We start from the raw sequence: 24,504 nt of genomic DNA, 5'->3' as shown, positions 1-24,504 counted from the left end.
CATCTCTCACTTGTTCTACAGAAATGGAAATTAAAGTCCAGCAAGGGTGAGGAACTTGAACTGGGCAGTGGATCAGCGACACAGGACAAGCTGGAGATGCAGTCACTGCCTTCTGGGTACTAGGTTTTCTGGGGGGTTTTTTTTTGTTTTGTTTTGTTTTTCTTAAAACCACATATTTTATCTTAAACCACTAGAATAAATTATCTTCGATAGCTTTAATCTTTTTTGTTTTTTGTTTTTTTGTCTTTCGAGACAGGTTTCTCTGTGTAGCCCCGGCTGTCCTGGAACTCACTCTGTAGACCAGGCTGGCCTTGAACTCAGAAATTCGCCTGCCTCTGCCTCCCAAGTGCTGGGATTAAAGGCGTGTGCCACCACTGCCCAGCGATAGCTTTAATCTTAACAGGGCCTTAAAAGGCACAGTATTGGCGCAAAGGGGAATCACAGCTGTTCCCCCTGGAGAGGTAAGGCTAAAGCTGGGGAACTGTCCATAGCTGTGTGGGGTGTCTATGGGGTAGGAGGATGCTGGCTCCCATGGAGCTGGACTTACAGGCAGTTATGAGCCACCCAATGTGGGTGTTGAGACCAAACCTGGGCCTTCTGGAAGAGCAGTAAGCACTCTCGACAGCTGACTTCTCTCTACAGCCCTTATCTTGTGTTTTTAAAAGGATTTATATTATCGCCAAATTTAGTAACACTGCCTCAAAATTCAATGTTAGCTTTCTTTGTAAACTGCAGGTCTGCATCTCTCAAAGTCAATCTCATTCCCATGCATGCCAAGCCAGTGCTATCACTCTACGTGTGAGTAAGGCATTCTGTACTCCATTATTTTCCATCTGTTAGCCTAGCAGTAGAGTTCAACTCCTCACAAAGAAACTAACTGGGTCAAACATTATGTTGCCAAGACTCCCAAGGTCATATGTAACTTCCTGATACAGCCTAGTCATATGGAAATGTTAATACATCTAGTGAAAATATTAATTTTAAATATAAATATGTCCTCTAAAAAAAGGTATAAAAGAGCTTTACTTGACAAGCTAAAAGACAGATTCTATAACCAACTCTACCCTAGAACACCTGAGAGCAAGGCTTTCTTTTACTGTCTTCACATCACTGGCAAGGCAGTATTTTAGAATCAAGCAGTCTGTACCACCACACAACGTTTTTCAAGAAAGAAATTATCTATCTTCCTACGTAAGAAACCTAGAATACAGGACTGGAAAGACGGTTCAGCTATTAAGAGCACTGGCTGCTTTTCCAGAAGCTAGCCTATTTTGATTCCCAGCAACCACATAGAAGCTCAAAAACATCTGTAACTCCAGTTTCAGGGGATACAACTCCCTCTTCTGGCCTGCATGAGCACTGCATATTGCATGCATATGGTGCAGACATACATACCAACAAAACACCCATTAAATATTTATATTAAATATAAAATGTAATATATGAATATGGCATAGTACACAGATATCTATTCTTTAAACTAAAAGCAACAGCAACAACAACAAACACCTACACGATCCCTTTCTTCTTCAGACACAGAGGGAAGATACCATGCAAGTGAATTATAATAGCCAAGGCTGCAGTGCAAACCAAAAGGACTGGGAAACTGAAACCAATGAAGAACGTGCAAGACGTCTAAGACACCTAGAGTTTATGCTGTAAAGCTAAAGGCTCACCACAGACCACCCAGAACCAAACACAAGAGTTTCTGTTTCCCAGCAGCTGTCAATCCTAGGTTCTCCGAGCACCTCATTTCTCATACCTCATGTAATGACTGGTAAATACAAAGTTTTAGCTGTTAACTCATTTTCGGAAAATACAAGTATTTAAGAACATGTAGGTCTGGAGAGGTGGCTCAGCGATGCAAGTGCTTGTCACAAGAACATAAGGTTCAGAGGTTGGAGCCCTAGCAGCCACATTCATGTTGGGTGGGCATGGTGGCTTGCCTGGAATTCCAGGGTGTGGGAGGCAGAAATGAAATCCTGGACTAACCCAGTTATCTGAACTAGGACTGGTACATTCTGGACTCAACTGAGTCTAATATATAAGATAAGTCCAATAAAATGAGTCCAATAGATAAGACAAAGGGTGACCAAGACGACGCCTGACATCAATCTTGGGTACACACACATCCTACTTGCCCACATATGTGTATCCCTATTATGTGCCTACACATACATACATGTATGCACACCATATACCCATAAAAAGGACATGTGAAAGTAACAAGCAAGTGGTAGTTAACAGATACTTACTATTTTACTAGACACAATAACTTCTAGTCAAAGGAATTTAGAAGAAACCAGTTGTGTCAGAAAAGCTGAGTGTGTATGTTACAACCAAGCAAAAGGACTGCAGGGGCAGCCTTCTCTATGACTCTATCTGACTGCCTATACTATTTCTATATTTCAAAGACCCTCATGTCTTCCTTTCACTCTGCCCTGCCAGTATTTATCAATGTGTACTGGTGTTGGGGACTGAACCTAGGGCTCTGTGCATGGCACATAAGTACCCACCACTGAGGCAAAGATGAGTATTCTCTAAATCGACTTTACTATTTTTCTATTTTTAGACAGGGTTTCTTCCTGTATCCCTGGCTATCCTGGAACTCGATTAGGCTGGCCTCAGAGGTCCACCTGCCTTTGCTTCCCAAGTGCTATGATTAAAGGCATGAGCTACCACTGCCCAGGCAATTTTATGCTTAAAACATATTGTGGGCCTACATAGACAAAGTATAAGACCCAATAACAAACACTTAACAGTAAAATTAAGCAATCTGCTCCTGAACTGAAAGTCTAGAGTAGATTGTAATGATGGTTTCTAAACACCAACACCCCCATCACTACTCAAGGTCCACTGAAAGCTATTATACCTCACCTCCAGCTTCTGACAATGGATATGGGGGGAAGCTGGAACCTTTTTACTAAGTTTCCTGATGATGTTGCTCCTCTGGTGGTCCAGAAACCACAGTCTGAGTACTGAATCCAGTTAGAACAGGCCAGCACATCTTAGATGTTAGTTAGTTCACTAAGGTTCACTGTCAGCTGTCTGCAGAACTGCAGACACACTGATCAGAACAGTAATCAGAGCTGACAGCCACTGAACAGATACATGAACTTCTGTGATGTCCTGGGCTCCTGTGTGTCAGCACAGTATGGGTACCAATGAGGATCGCTATCTGATCACAAGTTAACATTTTTAAATGTTAAAAGCCATATGTGAGGGAGGCACACTACTTGTTTAAGGCTAACCCTGGGCTTGAAACTTGTTCATCTTACCAATGATCCTACAACCCAAATAGGATGGTGTAATCAGAAACAGGAGTTGGTCTTAACTTGATTGTTTCAAATCTTGCCTCTTCTACTTGTGCCTGGTTACCTTGGTAAGTTATTTTTCTCTTTAGACACTGCACTTACCTTCAATTATCACACAGATATAGCATTTAAATAAGGACTGGCATGTGATGAACATTTAACATAGGTTTCTATTATACATAAGCACAAGACAAAAAAAAATCCTACATCTTCAGTTTGGCATAAGACCCTATTATCCGTCTTTAAATTTTTTTTAAACATTTATGCGTGTTTTGTGTGTGTGTGTGTATGTATGTTTGTATATGTGTATGTATGTATGTGTGTGTGTGTGGTGTGAGGTATATGGTGTGTGTTTGGTGTGGGTGTGTGTGGTATGTGTGTGTAGTGTGGTTTGTGTGTGGAGGGGTGCGTACACCTGCACATGGGTAGAGGCCCCCCCACCCCCCGCATGTGAACACGGGAGTTCTGCGTATGCTGGCCTAACCTGTCTCTGGAGTGCTCTCATACCATTCTAACAAGGCATCCTTTGAGCCTGCAGTTCTTACCAAAATATCTCACATTTATCTCTCTTGTGTTCTGACCCTCCCCATCTCTGAACGTCAATCTTCTCTGCCTATAGTGCAGCCATTTTCTAAGCTAAGTTTAAATCTTACTCCAAGTTTTCCCTAAACACTTTAACCCCCAACATCCTTCCTTCCCAAGGAACATCACGGCCACGATTAGTAGGAATCATCCTGTATTTAGTACGTCTGTCTGTTTTTTTCTAGGGTTTGCCTAAACAACTAAAAGCTGCCAGGCAGCACAAAGACTTCATCTTTACAAAAGAAGAAAGCACTGAGGAGGCGCTGAAGTCAGAAGGGCTGGTTTGACCTGACTTAGCCACCATGAGTTCCTCTCAGCAGGGGATGGTGTAGATGTGTGGGTAGACACAGAATTTAACTTACACCAGTCACATTCGGGGCTCCATTTTCCCACCTGTACAATGGGAATATCACCACATGCATCTCGTAAGAGAGGCCACGACGCAGACATAACAGCAGCCAGACCTTCCTGGAGGCTTCCCGTCTTTTATTTCCTTGTAACCATTTACTGAGCATGTGCAGTACAGGACACATCCACAAAACTAACCAACTCAAGTTCCTAAATTGCAAACATCAGCGTCTTATTAACGCTGTTTTAACTCTGCTTTCTAGGAAGGAAAAAAAAAGCAGCAGAAACTTCTGTTCTTGTGAAGAAAAAAGAAAAAAAAAAAAGGCTTTCAGACAAGGAAACTTTCCCAGAAGGGGTTAGGTTACTTAAAGGCATTATGTTGTTTAAGGTATAAACTTAAAAAAAAAAAAAAAAGCCTAATTTTTTTTTAAGGACAAGAAATTGAGAGAGATGTGGATCAGGAGGAATTAGAGAAAGAATTGTGATCAAAATACATTGTACACATATGCAAAATTTCCACAGCTATAATAATGAAAACAATACCCACAGCCATACTATGTACTATGTTCTACATGCCAGACCAAGGGCCTTACCCTTAGTTCAGCTATTTGACTCTAGTAACATACATATTAACAAACAATTGTACACCTAATTGTGTTTCCTGACATTTTAAAAAACTCATTTTTTCCCAGCTGCTACAGGGTCCTTATATAAAAACATTTTTAAAAAGATTTATTTTTATTTTATATACATCAGTGTCTTGCCTATGTCTATGCACCACATACATGCTTGGTACCCTCCCTCCCAGGCCAGAAAGGGGCATTAGATGGCCTGGGAGTGGAGTCACAGACAGCGATGACCCACCCATGTGGGCACTAGGAACTGAACTTGAGTCCTCTAGAAATGCACTATGCACTCTTTGATGAGCCATTTCTCTAGGTCTTCCCTCATAAATACAACTTCAAACAGACACACTGAATGTACTGCCTGTTGTCTCTGCAGTGTGAGCATGAAATGCAGAGGAGCGATGGACTCCACATTACAAGGTATGGCTTCCCAATCCTATGCTTTTGTTTATGAGCCTTGCAGATTACTAAAAACTTTTATATGTGCCTTTCAATTTAAAAAATGTGTATGAATACTTATTATATGATTCTTAGTAGACCAAGTGACTGCATAAAGACACTGAGCTAAAAGATAGGTGGGGATTCCAGCCAGACCATCTGATATCACTGCAATTTCTACTGTAGACGAATGGCTATGCCACAGTATCTCCCACTTAGTAACGTAATCGTGAGCATATCACTTTATTGGGCTTCTTTCTTCCCCAATGTCATGCTTTAATATACAAGGCACTGGAGGGCACCCTCTCCCAAACCAGGAAAGGCAGAATTTCTTATGTATCTGTAGAATTAAGATCAGTGTTGGCTTCAGCTATAAAACAAGCAAGAGGGGCTATGAAGGGAACGTGAACATTTATGATCCATTATGATCTGTACACTGCTAGGAGGTGGCTTCTAAAGCTATTTTAAAAGCAAATTTCAAGTTTTAAACATAAAGAAAACAACTTAGTTTAAAAACCCATACACATGAAAACAAAAGAGGCTTTCGGAAATCACTTCTAAAAGCACATCAACATGGGTGAATTCCCCTCCCAGCCTGTCGCAGAGGTAAGGACAGACGCTGAGACAGATATAAAACCTGAGAGGGTTCACTTAGCAATCTCCACAGGAGGCTAACATTGCTAAGACAACTAAGAATATGGTTATTTCTTTTAGTGATTAATTTTGATTGCATTTCACAAAAGTACTATTCTACTGCAATTTAGGGGAAAATGAACCCACTAAACCCTCAGTCCTTTATCACAAATAATCTTTGAGGCACTATTATAGATAATACATTTTATCTTTTGTAAATTTTCTTTGAGTACATAACAAAGGAACTAAAACCAACTGGAATACAGAGAATACAAACTATAGAGCTTCATTAAGTGTGCTGATCTAGAGTTTCATCATTAGGCACTAAGGTGAAAATGGAAAGTTGTCCAACCTTCCTTTCTTAAGTAGTAACCCATGGCTGCTGGGTTATAGCACATTGGCTAGTTTACAGACAAGGTCTCTGAGCTCCTGCCAATGCAGTGCTATGATCTATCTATCTATCTCCCCTTTCCAGTCTAGGCTGTTTGTGAGACTCTAAGACTTTGCTTAGGCAATGAAGTCTGACTTGACAACTTGGAAAGAAATGTACCCTCCCCACAACTCCACCCTCACGCAATTCTCGGAGCAGAGCAGTTCACATGACTGGATGGTCACCTCAGAGCAGTTACTTGAAAAGTAAAAGCTAACACTTTAATCCCTTACCACTTCTATCTTGGTTGTCATTTTAAATGTGTTGACTCTTGTGAAATTTAGTTATAACCTGAACAGAACACACATTTGAGATATGGGTCTCATGCATGTTCTCTCCATAATCTTCTATGCTATGCTTCATGTGCAATGGATCTTGTGGTCTGCTGCAAAGCCTATGCAGTAACACTTCCTGTCAAATAACTAGAGACAAGCTAGTTTGAACATTCATTTGTTCCTCTCTTTAGCCACAATCATGAATTCCCTGGGTAACTCTCTTATAAATCCTAGGTGATGTGGCGAGACAATGGTAAAGGTAAGGAATTTAGAGTCAAGTGGACTGTGACGAGGAAATATAAGCCACACTAATGTGGTAAGTGCTCTCACAGATCTAAGCCAGATGTTTCTCATATTGACAATTTGGATTAGAAAATTCTTTGTTTTGGAAGGCTGTTTTGTGTTTTAGGACATTTATTGACATTTTTAGTGTCTACAGCATGTTAATAAATAGCACACCAGCACTGCCACCAAGTCATCACAATAAAAAATGTCCACAGGCATTGTCAAGTGTCTCCCAAGGACCATCAGCTTCCCTCACTGAGAAACAATCATCAGCCACCTAGCACACATCAGTGTGTGGGATTTTCTAGGCATCGTGTGTGTAAGGGGGTGGGGGAGGCAGGACTGTTGAACAGAGGCAAAATTCTGATGCTGAGCAGATCACAGGCTAATTGAGAAAGCAGAAAATAAATAAAACCATAACTACTATGAGACATTATAAATGGAAGTAGCCAGGATGCTTTGCTAAGTAACTGGAGAAACATTCGTTTGGGTGATGCTTCCAGACATTCTGAAGGGCACGGACACAGAGCACAGGCTGAGGTGTGGAAAGCCCATGATCACACTAGACCTGAGGTAAGCAGGAAGCAGGGTGTGTGGAGACTTAGAGACTTAGCTTGACTGCTATGAAAAGTTCCTAAAGAGTTTATGCAGAGAAGACATAAATCCAATTAAAATGTAGAAGCAGAAGAAAACCAACCTGGCTGTGTATGGAAAAGCGACTGAGAGAGAGCAAGCACAGCTTCAGTTGTAGTGGTGACAGCAGAGGGAAGGGACTGATAGAACTGTGCTGTCTGGGAGAAAATTCCTGGCTTAGACAGGCTTAGAGAGCTCTGTAAGGACACTGTACATCTGAGATGCTTCTAAGGACGTCAGCTCGGAAGCTGAATAGATGTGGGAGAGCCTTAAGCAGCCACTGAAGCTCTGCTTCTGTATGAGAAAGGAACACTTCAGTTATGACTAGATTAGCTTGTATAGAGGAAAACAGAACGAAAAGGTACAAGAGCCCTGGAAAATGCCAACACCATGACTGGTCTTTAAGAGGAAATTTAGAAGTGTGGGTGTTCTGGGAGACAGACAAAAAAGCATTTTGAGGGTGGAATGCTCAGCTGTTTCAAATGCAGACAAAAGATCAACCAGCCTAAGGATTTGGCAATGTTACATCATGAGGACCTTGATAAAAGCAGTGGAGAAAGTGGACAGTAGATACTGTCAAGACACAGGAGAAGAGAACTGTGGTGGCGATCAGAGGGACTGTGTGGTGGAGAGATGCTGTCTTCTTCCTTTTTGTAAAGAGACAGAAGACTAGGTTGTGCTGTGTGATGACAGAGATGGAGAATTTGGACTTAATCCAGAGGGAAACGAGGAACTTGCGTAGGGTGTTAATGATTAGACTTGAATTTTGGGAACAGCACTAACTTAATGTGGATAACACTAAGCTAACGATGAGGCAGGCCCAGAAGCGCAGAGAGCAGTTCCCCGGTTGTGCAGAAGCTGCGGTGAGTGAGAGATACAGAGGGCTGAGTGAAGACAGGAGGGGGAACTGGGGAAGGGCAGTGACAGCGGTACTGACACCTGGATGAACGGTTTGAAAAGGAAGGAGAGAGAAGCCAACGAACCTCCCTGTGTCCAGCTGGCTAACTTGGCCAGCAGCATTCGTGCCAAGGTGAGGGATGTTTTCCTAAAGTTGGCAGCAAGAAGACAACACTGCTGATGACAAGACTTTTCTCTGTCAGTCTCACAGTGTCACGTCACCTAAGCACATGCAAGCTCAACAGCTAGTAAGAGGTCAGAGTCCCTGTAACTGACCTTTATAAACTTATATTCAATTATCAGTGTCACAGTATCCTTGCTGCAGGCACAGTGACTTGTTAATACCTGTATGGGCCTCTCCAGAGGCCTTCTTAATTTCTTATTTCCAATATTTAGTGTGTCTTCTCAATTGCTCACCTTGCTAAATTATTCCTGTCTTAAAAATAATGCTATCTTTCTCCCCATCCCAAAGTAGGAAGTAATGTCTCATTGCTCTAAGTCCAGAGTTCTTGCTATCTTGGCTACAGATTCGAACATGTTTGACTCTGAACTGTGTTTGTGGAGCCTTATCTCTCTCCCCAACTTGGAGGGAGGCAAGCCCTGTGATGTATGTCTGCTCTTCCCTGGGAACATCAGAGACACTGAGGGTGAGCTGCAGAATGCTATGTCCCCAGGATTAACAGGTGGCTGAAGCTCTGGGTTTCACCCCCAGCTGCCACGGCCCTCAGCAGCTTTAGGACTTGGGACAAATGACGGGCTTCTTTAACTTCCACATCTGTAAAGAATGCCTACTTTTTGGGTTATTGGGAAAATTAAAGTAGCAGACATATACGTGATACTTGTCATATACAGGAAACAAGGTAAAAATGAATGTTCCTAACATTAAAAATTACTCCACATTAAATTAATCCAGTGAATAAAAATAGGGGTTGTAATTTACCCCCCTCCTAAAACAGACCTGTATTCTTAAACACGGTTCTATACTTTTCATCTTACTTAACATTTCTTGCTCTTCTTTGGTACTGGCAATGAAATAAGCTATACTTACAGCCCGGCACTTTCTCTTCAGTGACCATGGACTTTCCCCTTGATATTTTCTCTATGTTCACTACAGTCCTACATCATCTGTTACTCACTGGAATCAACCAGGACCCTAGAGTGACAGGATAGGATTTCAGTCTTAAAATAGACCATGCATGTTTATTTGGGGACACGGCATCATGTCAAAGTCCTAGTGCATCTTCTCAGACCACAGTGATACTAAAATTCTGGGATGTACATGTTAATGCATTACAAATTGTAATACGAAAGTCATATGAATTTTAAATTGTTAAAGGAGATGTCAAAGAAATGTTTAGAGTCAAACAAACTCCCTTGGATTTTGTCTTTCTGGCTGTTCAAGGTTATGCCCACGTTTCTCTACCAGACGTCAGGGGATATATACTCCACGGGGATCTAATTTTAGTTCTTAACTGGAACTCAAGGTTAGCCACCTGAATCTGATAGTTCTCAACGTCTGCCCTCTCTGTACAGCAAGTGAGCAAATGCAAGAAAGAGGAAGAGCTAAAGGGATGGGAAGAAGGGAAGGAAGAGGAAAAAGGGAAAGAGGGGAGGAGGGAGAGGAGGAGGGAAGAAAGGAGGCGGGGAGAGGGAAGGGACCAAGGGAAGTTACTATAGCAGTAGTGGGAAGTAAGTTAATAATTTGTTGTCAGTTTTGTAAGAGAACTATTCAAAAGTTGTATTTTAAAAATACTAAACAGCTAATGAGTTACTCTTACAATAGAGAAGCATACTTGTAATAAAGGTTAAAGAAAAGGATTCTGGGCATCAAATGTGACTATTTTTTATATATAAAAAAAAATCCTAAGCTAAACAAATTTTCTAAAAGAATACTTACTCACCTTAATTCACGTTCATCAATTTTATATTGACAAACTTGGCTTTTTCCAACTTCATGTTATGAACAACAAAGTAATTCTCATTTTTATTTACTAGACACTGGCTCTGTGAGTAAAGCTTTATTTCACTGTTAGCATCTGTCTCCACCTTCCCTTCACTGTCAGCTTCTGTCTCCACCTTCCCTTCCTGGATGTGTTCATTTGTCAGAAGTACAGTCCTATGGCTAGGGTCTGTATCTGTCAGCAAGACTGAAAGTTCTGAGTAACAATCATGAAACTTCTTCGCTAATGAGCAGTCCTGAGAAGACATGCTGTGGCATCAAACATTCATAAACAGATGGGAAAGGCAGCTTAGGTGCAGAAGGACACTTCCAAACCCATCAGCTGCCCGTCTCATCCTGACGGAAGGCAGAGAAGCAGATGTAAAAACATTTCTCTTCCAACATTAAACCAGTCCACAACTTTTCTCTTACTATTTCAGTGTCTTTATTTTCCAAAAAAAATCCTTTTTTCACAGTGTATGTGTAAAACTTTAGTCTTGAAAACTTAGGTATTGAATATTGGCAGTTAGAGAAGAAATATCTTCATTTCTTGCATATCACAATTTCCCAAATGAGAAAAAAAGTTTTAGGAGAAATATTAAGTGAAAAAAAAAAACATCTATTTTGGGTTAGTGAGCGATAAGAGAACATGACTCAAATAATTTATAATACTAGAGATTTCACATACGTAAAATGAGTAAGTGCTAAGTATCTTTTAATACACATCAACTTAAGCTATGTACTAAATGCTGAATAAATTATGCAAGCAGTTCTAAGAGGAAGCTTCTGGGGAGGTGTGTTACTGAGCAGGAGGAAAGTGTCTGAGTCGCTGGAAGGAGGTAACCAAAGAATGGAGAGAGCCATGAGCAGACCAGAGAGGAACGTGGAAACTGAGAGAGCCAGTCTAAGTGGGAGCAGTGCTGGTGAGGGATGGCAGGTGAGGATAGCTCAGAGGGTCACCGTATGGCAGGATGCACAAGCCCACACTGTAAGATACTGCTCCACCTCTGGGCATGGTCACTAAAGCCAAGAGGAACTGAAGCCTTGCTCTGGCCGCACATCTTCCTCACAAGTTCCTCATTCCAAGTGCTCTCATCTGCATCTGGCCCCTCGTGGAGAGCATGCTATCTGATGCCTCTCCATGCTGGTCATCAGCTCAGTGCCTAAGTTCCGTCTATTCTTTGCAACAAATCTCAAAATTTGGATACCTAAGCCAGAAAATAAGGAGACTTGTAAGCCACACAATGGGTCTTTCTAGTCTGATATGGTGTAACACATGGGCTATGGGACAGACTGCTTAGGTTTGAACCATGGCCTACCAGTTCACTAGTTTAAATAGTATTTCCTCCATGTACCTTTGCTTCCTCTCTTGTAAAACAAAAAAGCCACAGTATGCACCTTAAAGCTTTGTTGGAAGGGTTAAATGTACACAAAGACGCACAGGACTTATAAGAATAACAGGCATATAGTATACTGTATCTACTAACACTTCTTTTTATACCAAATGTTTTCAGATACAGTTCACACAAAGTCTGTTCTATTAAAGTACACAACCTATTTGTTTTTAGAGTACATATTCACACTTGTGCAACCATCATCTCTATCTAATTATAGAATATTTTCATCACTCCCATCAGAAACTCAATACCCATCAGCAGTAAATCCTGACTCCTCTTTTTCCCTCGTCCCAGCTCCCTGGCAACCACTAATCCATTTTCTGTCACCAAGGATCTGTTATCCAAAACGTTTCACACTGACAGAAATCATACAACATCTGTCTGGCCTTTTGTGCCTAATTTCCTTCACTTAGCCTGCTTTCAAAGTCCATTCACCATTAGCACATATCAGTTACTTTATTTCTTTAACTGAATGACAGTCTACTGCAGGAATATAACACATTTTGTTCATCATTTACATGCTGATGGACATCTGGGTGGTTTCTACATTTTTATTATTATTCAGCAAACCTCTGTGTGTGTGTGTGTGTGTGTGTGTGTGTGTGTGTACACGTGCACGCAGAGTTTTGCACAAATACCTAGGGGTACAACTGGTATGTTAGACAGTAACGCAGCTTAGCTTTGTGAGTAACTGCCAGATTGTTTTCCAGACAGGCTGCACCACTTCCTACAAGTAGTGTGTGAATGAATGCTCAGGGGTTTCCACACTCTTGTCAATATTTGTTTTTGTCCTGTTCTAGCCTAGTAGAGGTGAGCTGATTTTTATGACACTTTCGGTTTACCTTTATCCAATAACTAATGATGTCAATTTTTATTTTGGAAACCTAGATCTTGAGTTTACTGTTCATTTTAAATTCAATTGTCTTCTGAGTAAGAGTTCTTAGGGCTGAAGAGACGGCTCAGTAGTTAAGAGCGTTTGTTGCTCCTGCAGAGAACCCGCTTCAGTTCCTCACACCTACATGTTTCCAACTATCTCTAACTCTAGTTTCTGAGGCTCTGATCGCCTCTTCTGACTCCATAGGCACCAAGCATACATGTGGCGCACAAACACACAAGCAGTCAAAACACTCATACACATAAAAGAAACTTAAATAAAACTTCAAAATTTTTCAGGGAGTTTCTTACATATTTTAAGTGAAATTTTTACCATATATATGATTTTAACATTTTCTCTAATTCTGCAAATTATCATTTTTATCTTCCTGATAGTTTCCTTTAGAGCACAAATGTTTTTTAACTCCGACAATGTCCATTTTTGTCTGTTTCTTCTTTTGTTTATGTTTTTGGTATCATCTGAGAGAATGGTGATTTCTGTTTTTCCCAGTAAATTTTAAGTCTTTACCTCATAGATTCAGATCTTTGATCCATCTGCCCTTTTGAACGGAGTGCAGCATAAGGTAAGGACCAACCACATCATTTATTCATGGTTTCCTAGGTAACACTTCATTTGCTAATAGTCAAAGTCACTACATGCTAGTTCCCAGTCTTGAACACCAACAGTCTGTCCAGTTTGAAACTGTTGAATCTGCCTCCCACTCCTCTTTGAGACATGCAGTTCAGGGTGGACCCAAACTTTTTAAGTAGCCAAGGCTGGCCTTGAGCCCCTTATCCTCCTGCCTCTATTTCCCACATCCCAGATTACAAAACACCTCCCCATACCCAGCTCCAGTTTCACTTTTCCCCTCCATGATTCCTTAAGCTATTCTGTGCCTGTTTTCATTTCAGACCTGGCCTGCTGATTTCTAACAAGAAGCCACCGCGAATTCTAGAAATGATTATACTGAATTAGTGGATCAGTAAGACAAACACTAATTCTCTAGCAGTAGTAAGTCTTCCATTCCACAAACACGGGATTTTTTTTCATTTATTTAAATCTCCTTTAATCACTCTCAGTGAAGTCTTACAGTCATCAACATCTGAGTTGTGTACTTAAGGTGTAACTTTAAGGCAGTGGTTCTCAACTTGTGGGTCTAGACCCCTTTGGTATCAAATGACACATCTCACAAGGGTTACTTAAGACCATCAGAAAACACAGATATTTTACATGATGGTTCATAACAGTAGCAAAATTACAGTTAAGAAGTTGCAATTAAAAACAGTTTTATGGTTGGGGTCAGCACAACATGAGACACCATGTTAAAGGGTCCCAGCACTGGAAGGTTGAGAACCACTGTGTAAAGGCTCACTATATGCATCTTATTGGATCTGCTCCAGATTAATACTAATTTTCTGGAGGGGTATAGAAATATTCTTATAAAGTAGCCTTCTTTTATATAATACTGCAAGTGATACAAATCCAACAATAATTATAATTACTACTTTCTATCATCTTTAAGGAAGCTGTAGAAAGAAGAGTAAGCATATGATATTTGTTTTATTGGCTTTTTTATTATCAATTCTGGGTCTTTTGATTTGTTCTTATGGATTCCAGTTACCATCTGGAGTCACTTCAGTACAATACAGCTTTGTTCCCATTCACCTTTGTGTGAGTCTGGCAAAAACATTGTATTTATATATACTATTTACTCACCATAACATTACAGACGTTCTGTTTTACACAGATGCTTTTAAAAATCACTAAAGGGGACCACATGATGGTCCAGCTGGTAAAAGCACTTGGAAAATCAGCCTGTCAATTTGAATCGGGTCCCAAGAGGCCATGGTAGAAGGAAAGAACCAACTATTAAAAGCTAAAGAGAAAGAGAAAATCTTGAAGGCAGTCAAAAAAAAGTAAACTGAGAAATGTAAATATTGTGTCCCTCCTGAGAAGACAGCCCCTCAACTCATAGCCAAATGTTCTTTACAATGCCTGTCTATTGGGGAGCTCTGTACACATTCCACCAATTTCACTTTTCTTAACTGAATTCCAGAATTTTTTCAGTAAATGTTTTCTTCATTATGTACTCTTGGGACTAAAAAAAGTGTTTACTTTAAAAAATAATTTTGATAGGTTTCATTAGGGTGCTGACTTATAGAGCTCCATACACTATCCTGGCTGCAAAATAAACTGGGATGATCAGATGAGAAAATGTGCCTCCCCCAACTCGACAGTTCCACTATTCTTATCCCCCGAGGAAGGTACCCTAAAAAGTAACATAAAGATCACATAGGGTGGCCCAGGAAGATGGCTCAATAAGTAGGTAAAAGCACAGGCTGGCCAGCCTGATGACCTGAGTTCTGACTGCAGACTGCATCAGTAAGCCAGTGTTGCTAAGGAGAAACAAGAGGTAGAGACAGGAGGAGCAGCAAACGCAGCCACTGCACAGCAGAAGCTCCTAACAAGGTGGGAGTGAAGCCGCCATTCCAGGAACTGGACTAGAGAGAGTCCCCATCTCAGGTCTCCCCACACATGTCATGTCCATTCCCACGTGCACCTGTGGACATATGAGCATGCATGTGCGCACATACAGTCATTGTTTTTAAAGATCACACGAAGACCCTAAATTAGAAGAGCTTTTCTGTCCTTTTCCCCTATCTGGCAAAACATCTACAGGGAAAGGTACAGTCTGGAATAAAACCCACATTGCTTGATTTGCACTATGGCTAGGCATTCATTCTGCCTAACAGTTAAGATCTGTGCTAGGGTCCTGCTAGACAGGAGCTTTAAAAGTAAACACCTGAGGTGTGTACCTGATACTGAGTGCTCATCTTTGAATGGAATTAAAAGTATTTAAAGTCATCATCTGTAGGGTGAGGGGCATGCAAAACCTTGGATATGCTAAAAAGCGGGGGAGGGGGGGAAAGAGTGCAGGGAGTCAGGCGTGGAGCCTTGCTAGGCTAGAAAGCAATCTACAACTGCACTCTTTCCCCAGCCTAAAAGGTTGTCTTTGAAGAGACTGGTTTCAGACTGAGCACTATATTTGTACTATGTACCTATATGTTTCCTTAGGTAAAGGTATCCAATAAATTTTGATTCAAATTTAGACATAATATTAAGCTTTTGTTTAAAAAAATTTTTTTTAATTACTTTGACATTTTCAGCTGAGTAAGAACAAAGCTTTCAGAACAAGCATCCATGCCTCGAGCTATGTTACCTACAAGTGGATTCAAAGCCAGGGATTAACAATTCTGCCTTGGCACATTTCCCTTGGAGGAAGGAAATTCACACACTTGCCACTTGTTTTCCACAGTCCGCAGTGACAATCGCCAGCACCTATGTATCTGTAACTGAGTATGCATGAAACCAAGTACCGCAGGCCAACAGCAAGCCAGGAATCTAAGCCTAGCATGGGTCTCGGTACAGAGGACCATGAGGAACCGCGTGGGTTACACATGTTCTAATATGCAGAGCCAAGCTTAAAAGGGAATGCTTAAAAACCGATATATCTGAAATAACAAAATGAACTTTTGTATTCAGATACATTTATTTTACTATACAAACTGGCTTTGTAAGTAATACTACTCTAATTTAATAAAGTAATCAAGAAAGTTCAATTTTGGAAAAAAAATTAAAAACCAGAAAGCCCTGGTTTATGTTTATGCCCCCAATCACACGATTCTAAAATACAACTGTATTATACTGTGTTATTAAATAATTACGGTCTTAAATCAGCTCAATCTATTATAATTCAAAAGTTTACCAAAAAAGCCTACTCCACAGCAGTACGTCAAGCAGCAGCATCTAGAGGACTTCCTTGCTGTACTTCTCTGTGTAGGTTTTAGCAGAACTCCAAGCCGTGATCACTCCTCAAATATACTTTTGTATCTTGCTTCCTCAGTGAACAACACTGTGAGTTGTATTTTGCAATTCTGATGTGCAACTAGAAGAATGTAAAACACAAAACCACACAATATGCTCTACTCACAGGAATTCTATCCTCCACTCAACTTCCAAGTTCCTTCCCCTCACCTTAACTTGCATTAGTGTAGGTGCCTATCCAGGGCCTCATGCAGTGCTGGGAGCTAAGAATCCACGATAAATAATCCAGGCTTCTTGTCCCCATAAAGAGCTCACAATTTCAACTCAGCAACTGACCTACCACTTAAGAGAACTGAGTCTAAAGCTATGAAAGATGCTTGTAGTTTAGGTATGTCAGTGCTCATTCTTCTGAGGAAAATGATGTTAGTTATAGACAGGAAGGTTTTCCACCGGTGATAATGCTGTATTCTCAGGTACAGGTCAATGAGGGTCAAACAGTCTACTCCTCTCCCCACCCCCGGACAGAGGATTGAACCCAGGGCCTCACACATGCTAGGCAAACTGTGTCCCTGAGCTGTAACCCAACCCAATTCATTTTATGACATATCTTTATCAACTTTTATTGCAATACTCTTTACTGCTTTCTGAGAAACATTTTGTGTTAAAAACCAAAGTAAGAGCCCTCACTGTCTCAAGGATGTGGGTCTCCAGATTATTTACCATTTGCTTTCCCCCATCCCACAGATTTGCACGATACATGTGTGTGTGCACTGACAGCTAATCGCAGTCCGCCACTGTAGGGGAGATGTAAAGTAAGCAGGTGCTTCTATCCAAGCTGCAATGATTCACATGCACCTGTCATGATTTGCATCAGATGCACAGACATTAGAATTGCAGCCAACTTTATTCCTTAAAGAAAATATGTACATTCCCCTTTGCTAGCTCCTACCTTAAGCCTGACTCTTTTTTTCCCCAAAGATTTATTTATTTATTTTATGTATATGAGTACGCTGTAGCTGTCTTCAGACACACCAGAAGAGGGCATCAGATCCCATTATAGATGGTTGTGAAAGCCACCATGTGGTTGCTGGGATTTGAACTCAGGGCCTCAGGAAGAGCAGTCAGTGCTCTTAACTGCTGAGCCATCTCTCCAGCCTTAAGCGTGACTCTTAAATAGTGTTTCAACAGTGATGAAATAAGAGATAAAACAAGCTGGGCGGTGGTGGCGCATGCCTTTAATCCCAGCACTTGGGAAGCAGAGGCAGGCAGATTTCTGAGTTCAAAGCCAGCCTGGTCTACAAAGTGAGTTCCAGGACAGCCAGGGCTATACAGAGAAACCCTGTCTCGAAAAAAACAAAACAAAAAACAAAAAAACAAAGAAGAGAGAGAGAGAGATAAAACAAGGTATTGGAACATAATTTTAAGTATTCCAAAATATATTTCAAAAGGTAATGAGACAGCTACATAGGAGTGGACACGGAAGAACTATGCCTACTTGAAGAATCCTTTCTGTATAAGGCTTCATTCACCACATTCCAGCAGTGTGAGCAGTTTTCTCATTGTTAAATGCCCACCACACTGAATGGCACTAGAGGGAGAAGCAAACCTCTGTAAAACTGAAAATCACAGCAGAAGTGTCAGGGACCAGATCTAGAGAGCATCACTGTCACCCTACGCAGAGAGGCGCCACTGCCTCTTATTCTAGGTTGTCACAAAGTTGTTGTTGTTTTTTTTTAATATTAGAAAGATATTACTATGGGTGGATGTTTGGTTGATGTTTTCTAGCACAGCACTGTCCTTTTTGAAAGTGAGCAAAGTCTTGATTTGTTGTTACCAACGTAATGACTTGACAGAAGGCTCTAGAACAATGGTTCTCAACCTTCCTACTGCTATATATGCCCCTTTAATGCAGCTCCTCATATTGGGGTGACCCCAACCACAAAGTTACCTTCAATACTACTTCATAACTGTAATTTTGCTACTGTTATGAGTCACACTACAAACGTCTGTGTTTTTCTGAGGTTCTTAGGCGACCCCTGAGAGGAGGGTCATGTGATCCCCAAATGGGCCATGACCCACAGGCTGAGCACCCCTGCTCTGGAAGTACCGGACATTCAGGACAGTACCGGACAGCAAAGGATCTGTACAGTCATTTGATTCCTTACATTTCCACACTGGGCTCAGTGCAGTGCCTACTGCTCTGTTTCCACAGAGAGCCTCTACAGCTGTGAGCATGGGGCTGTCCTGCAGTTTCCCTGTCAGTATCTGAAAAGCACCGGAGGCATCAAAGTGTCACTAGTGGTTTTAACCCTTGGAGACTGAAATGGGTTTGTTTGGTGATGTTTTGCATTAATGAAGATTACCTACCTAGGTCCCTAATGACTCTTGTTTATAACAGACCTCCCAGGAAGCAGGAATCTACACACAAACTGCAATAAACACCAGGGCAGAAGTTACTCTCTCCAGAGATCAGAAAGTAGCAGAGGGCGATCTCACACCAACAGATCCAAACAACCTCTGCATCAAAGCAATTAGGAAAAACCCGTCTCTGCTCTGAACACAGGGACGTTTGCATCATTACTTAAGAGCACAGTTTAACAACTTTACATAATGTTCACACCATAACAGGCAACAGAAGCAACATAGCACCGATTTAAAGTACGTGGAAAGATGTGTACTTACATGTAAATATTAAAAGTAGGAAGAATTTTGAGCATGTGGGGAATTGTGTGTGTATCAGAAGAATGCTGATGGAATCAAACCCATGTAGACAATAAGTAGGGAGAGTGGTTAGACAATGTCAGGCTTTTTACCACCTTACAGAAAACAACATCATGGATAACTAATATAGAAAAATTCTCCTCTCCAATGACATTTAGATGAGATAATGCATCTGTATTCAGCTTTTTATGCACACTGTATGTGCATGTATATATGTGCAAGTGTGTGTGTGTGTGTGTGTGTGTGTGTGTGTGCGCACGCATGTGTGTGTATTCCAGGTATTCTTCAGTCTCTCTCTTTCCAGTGCAGGGATTACAGTGTCACTGTGCCTAGAATTTTTCTGTGGTTCTATGGACTGAACTCAAGTACTGAGAGTGTGGCCAACACTCTACTGACTGGGTAGTCTCCTGCTCTTAATGTATTTATTGTAAGTGAAAGTGCTACCCAAGATTCTGAAGCCTGGCCTCTAATATAGCGCGGATGTAATAAGCAGAGGGTGGGTTCTTCTAATCAAACACATGGTAAGTAGCTGCCTTTCTAGCTTGAATGTTTATTGTGAGTCTGCCATTTCACTGCCTGCTTTAAAACCTTACTTGATTCCTCCCAACAGCACATAATAGACTCTCTTTTTACCCCCTCCTAGTACTCTATTATGTTAATTAATGTGCTAGTGTTTACTCCCAATACACCTCAGCTGGCTGTTTCCAATCTTTTCCTCTTGATGTATGTTTTGATGAAAAAAAAAGTGTTCACTTGGGTTCAATCTAAACAAAACCGATCTCCAAAAGAGACACACTTTGATCAAAGGGCAAAAGGCATCTTAATTTTAATAGCTAACTACCAGCTTGTCCTCCACAGATCCTGTGCATTCTGTATGAAGATCATCTAGAGATGTACATACGCTTGGCGTCTATGCCCCAGCTTCTGACTCATTAGATAAGGGACTGTTCCTAAGAAGGCCAGTTTTTAAAGCTATCCAAAAAACATGTTCATTCAATATATCTCTACTCCAAAAGGTTATCTTTTGACATATTGGCACTGTCCAAATCCAAAAGTAAGTTTTCTTTCCACTCCATGACACTGATTTAATGAACTTCTTGAGTGTTCACTGTGAGCTCAGCATTGCAGATGTGACAAACAGAGATGAGCAACAATGTCAACCAGCAGGAGTCCTACAGGTTTACCATGGAGAGTAATTAACAGAGGAAAGCTATAAATAAAGACTGTGTATGTACAGGTAACCATCAACACTTCATACATAAAACACAAGGGGGATAGAAATTATAGGCTGTAGAAGCATGCAGAGATCAGATCACTGACACTACTATGTCACCCTGTCAGCATAGGAAGTCCCGGGAAGATTGTAAGGCCAAGAATGACATGGCCTGACTGCTGCCTTAGATTTATGAACAAGCAACTAAAACCACGTGTCCCTACACAGTGAAAGGTCGACAGCTCAAAAACTAACTAGCGCTGGGCAGTGGGGATGCAGCCTTTCATCTGAGCAATGGGGAGGCAGAGGCAAGTAGATCTCTGAGTTTGAGGCCAGCCTGGTCTACAGAGAGAGTTATGGTGCAGCCAGGGCTACACAGAGAAACCCTGTCTCAAAAACAACAACATACTTATGCAGTAATCCAGAAGAAGGTCTCAATTAAGAGAATAAATCTTAGGAGATAAAGAGAAGCAGGCACAGGCTGGAGAGATGGCTCAGCTGTTACAGGCTAGGCTCACAAGCAAAAATATAAGAGAAACGGGCACAGAGATTGGCTATAGTGAGGTAAATGGATGTATGTAAGGTTATCGATCCACTACCAGCATCTAAGATTCTGACACTGGGAACTAACTCAGCCATAGTCTTCGTTTAATCCTGAATCTGTGAGGCTGGGATAGAGGAGGTACAGGACCCAGAAAAACAAAAGGGCAGGACTGGTTTCTCCTCTGTAACATGATCCTTTAACACACCAAATAAGGCAGCCATAGGCAGTGTCAACATGCAAGCATACATTAGGTAGTCTCGTGTAGTGAGAGTAACAACATAAGAAGTTCAGTGCTGAGAAATTGCGGCTGAGGGGCAGCAGCAGGAAATGCTGCTTTCCCCGGGCTTAGCACAGCTTTACGTTAGCCTGGCATTTTTTACAACCTAGAATTCTGCCACCAAAAATGGGCAACCTTTTAGCAGTAAGAAAGTCTAGTGATAGTCCCACTGAACCCTCCCCAACTCCTGTAAGCCCAGGGGCTCTGTGGGATGAACAGCGGGCTCTGTGTAACCAACCCTAAACCTTGCACCTCTTTCTTCTCAGGAAGTCTTACAAACTTAACTGAAAACAAAAACTAACCAACTACCACGAGATGAAAACAAGCCCACTACTTAACTACCCAGGATTAAACACACACACACACACACACACACACACACCAACCTTACCTTTCTTTTATCTTCATCTGCTGATTCAAATTTGAAAGTAGCCCTATGCTGAGGAGGGAAAAGGGAAACATTGTTATGTTAGTATAAGATAAACTTTAAAGATTTTTAAACAAAATATATAAACTAATTTTTTTTTTTTTTTTTTTTTTTTTTTTTTTGGTTTTTCGAGACAGGGTTTCTCTGTATAGTCCTGGCTGTCCTGGAACTCACTTTGTAGACCAGACTGGCCTCGAACTCAGAAATTCGCCTGCCTCTGCCTCCCGAGTGCTGGGATTATAAACTAATTTTTAATAAATGTTGGTCTCCCATCTCAATATTCTTATTAAAGTAAGACAGACGTGTAAGTAAATAAACATAAAGCCTCATGAGAAGATTATGGCATAAATACAATGGGAGAAGAGAGAATTAAGACAGCAACTATCCAAAGAGGTGGAGTGGTTAGCACAAGGCACCGGATGTCTGAGCGGGACTCTCAGGGAAATGAGGAGTTTGCTGTAGGTGTGTGAATGTATGTGATACGTCCATGAAGCTGGCAGCTCTGAGACTGAAACATGGGACAATGTTAGGGGATGGCACCTGAAAGAACTCGAGAACGGAAGCACAGACTTGACTGAGATTTGGAAAGGTCTTTCAGTGTGCTAGGATTCTCTTTTTTGCATTCCATAAGAAATCATCAGAGAACTGCAGGGAGACAACCTACAACCTGCAAAAAGGCTCCTGAGCTTACTAGTTGTGACTTCAAGCTAGTAAACTGTGCCTGGATTCCTCTTATGAAAATGAAGTAATCCTTAGCTCAGAGGGTGATTGATTGTGAGGGTTCTGACAGTTATGGCACCTAAAATATCTCACTACCTGGCAAGTAGTAAACAGTATACATCAGGAAGCTGCTGCTGCTGCTACTAGTGCTGCTAATGAGATTAAGGACAAATTAACTGGCAGGGAGGAAGGGATCGTGGCTCCCCTGGAATGATTGGCCAGAGTGTATACTTTCCACTGTGTAGCAGAGCAGAGGCAAATGGGTAGAATAACTGGCTTGTTTGCATAGGGAGTGGTGGTCACAAACCAGGAGCACAGAATTACAACTCTCGCAGAGAGCACGTGCTCTCTGAATCAATCCCACCTGAGCTCTTCCTAAGGCAAACCAACGAGCCACTCCTCGGCACCGTCTGCTTTCCTGTCTATCTCCCTGTCCACACTGACCCACAGGACTGGCCACCCACCACAAAACAGGGGCATTAAGTGTGAAAAACAGCATCATTTGGTGGTTCCGTTTTGCAGCTTTGCAGCAACAGTTTTTGAATTAAAGGAGCTGTAGAAATTTTGGGAGAGAGGCAGTCTTGAATATAAGAAACAGTTAAAGGGAAAACAAGAGGTTAAGAGATAAGGTCATTTAAGGAAACCTCAGGGAGGCTACTCAAGCGCGGATGCAAACCAACTGGAACTGGTGTTGCAGAGAGAAGGCACAGATTTGAAACTTTACATCTGAAATGACAACAGGCTACCGACGACCAGGGAAGGCCAGGATGGAGTATGAAGAGCATGAGTGTTTTGTGCACTAGCTCATAGGCCAGCTCAAGGAGAGCAAGACTGAAGGCAGAAAGCCACATGAGGAGTGGACATCCCAAGCTGGCATAATGCTGCTCAAAGCAGTACCATTTGACACAAACTTTTAAAGGGAGAGTGATTTGGCAACACAGACTGGAAGCCATAAAAACATTTACCCCATTTGACCCAGAACTCCTACTCCTATTACTTATTTTAATGGAGTCATGCAGAATGAGAGGAAAACCTATATACATAAACATACTCACAACAGTGCCTTCTAACATAGTAAGAGAGGCAAGCTGAATGTAAACCGTGTATGTCAGTGTCAGAATATTCTACTAAGCATATGCCCATCTGATAAAATATTACATAGCAACTCAAAGAAAGGTGACTCACTGGGATTATTTTATAATAAAAACTCTTTGGAATAAAGGATGAAGAAAGAATAAATGAACAAGGAAGGAAAGGAGAGAAAGAGGGAAGAGGAGGTCATAAATCTGAGGGCTATACTTAGGAAGCCACAGGCCCAAGGTTCACTGAAACTCAAGACTAAAGATAAGGAGGTGGTAAGCCAATAATGTTCTATGTGGAAGTTCAGCAAAGGCTCCCTGCAAATGAAAATAACTGTACTTAGAAACCAAAATGTCTTAGTTTTGCCATTCTACATACAATGTTACTTCTGTAAATTATTTGGAATAAATGTGTCTACTTGTTAAAACTTATTATTTTTCCTAAAAAAAATTTTTTGGCATTTATAAAGAAAGGACAGGAAAAAAGTAATTATTTTGGGGGGAGATATTAAGTTACAAAAATATCTTCTAAGTATTTCCTATATAGAATTATTCTTTTTAAAATAGTATCAAGGGCTAGTTTTTCACTTTTATGTTGCTTTTTCACTGTAGGTCTGAACATAAAATAATAACAACTTTAAATAAGAAATTTCAAATAATAAAAAGTAACATTTTACAAATAAAAGTTTTCAAAAGCCCATCTAGTCACATGAAAGCTTACTTAGAAAATATACTAGCATGTGGGCATGACAAATTACCTCAAAAATCATTTGTGCTCAGCAGATGCTGGGGTCTGTAAGGCTGGCTTCATTTATCCAAGCTAGCTCAGATGTAACATGCTCTCTGCCTCTCTTTCCAACACTTTTTAAAGACTTATAATTTTTTGAGCCTGGGCTTTCTAAGTGTCCCAGGCTGGCCTTGAACTTTCAATCTTGTTGCCTCACTCCCCTTTCTGAAGCTCAGCTGGTGGGAAGAGAACTAGCGTCCTAGGTGTGGATGCCTCCTGAGAGCTGTTAGCCAGCTAAAC

The 24,504-nt window shown here is 41.1% G+C and overlaps 1 protein-coding gene across 6 annotated transcripts in view; it reads right to left on the bottom strand.

Moving 5' to 3' along the window:
• Nucleotides 1-24,504, bottom strand: part of Ric8b (RIC8 guanine nucleotide exchange factor B) — a 98,707-nt gene that overhangs the window by 68,274 nt on the left and 5,929 nt on the right. For all 6 annotated transcript variants that reach the window (XR_003837771.2, XR_003837770.2, XR_003837772.2 and 3 more), the window contains exon 2: nucleotides 21,643-21,690. Coding sequence is in view for 3 of the 6 variants with exons in the window: in XM_021173650.2 (XP_021029309.1) it covers nucleotides 21,643-21,690 (48 nt within the window). In the remaining 3 variants the exon portion in view is untranslated. The remainder of the gene's footprint in view (nucleotides 1-21,642; nucleotides 21,691-24,504) is intronic.

The sequence above is a fragment of the Mus caroli genome, unplaced genomic scaffold (assembly GCF_978045245.1).
Source record: "Mus caroli unplaced genomic scaffold, Mus_caroli_1 scaffold_9, whole genome shotgun sequence".
Taxonomy (NCBI): Eukaryota; Metazoa; Chordata; class Mammalia; order Rodentia; family Muridae; genus Mus; species Mus caroli.
This window is presented reverse-complemented; position numbering and strand designations above follow the sequence as displayed.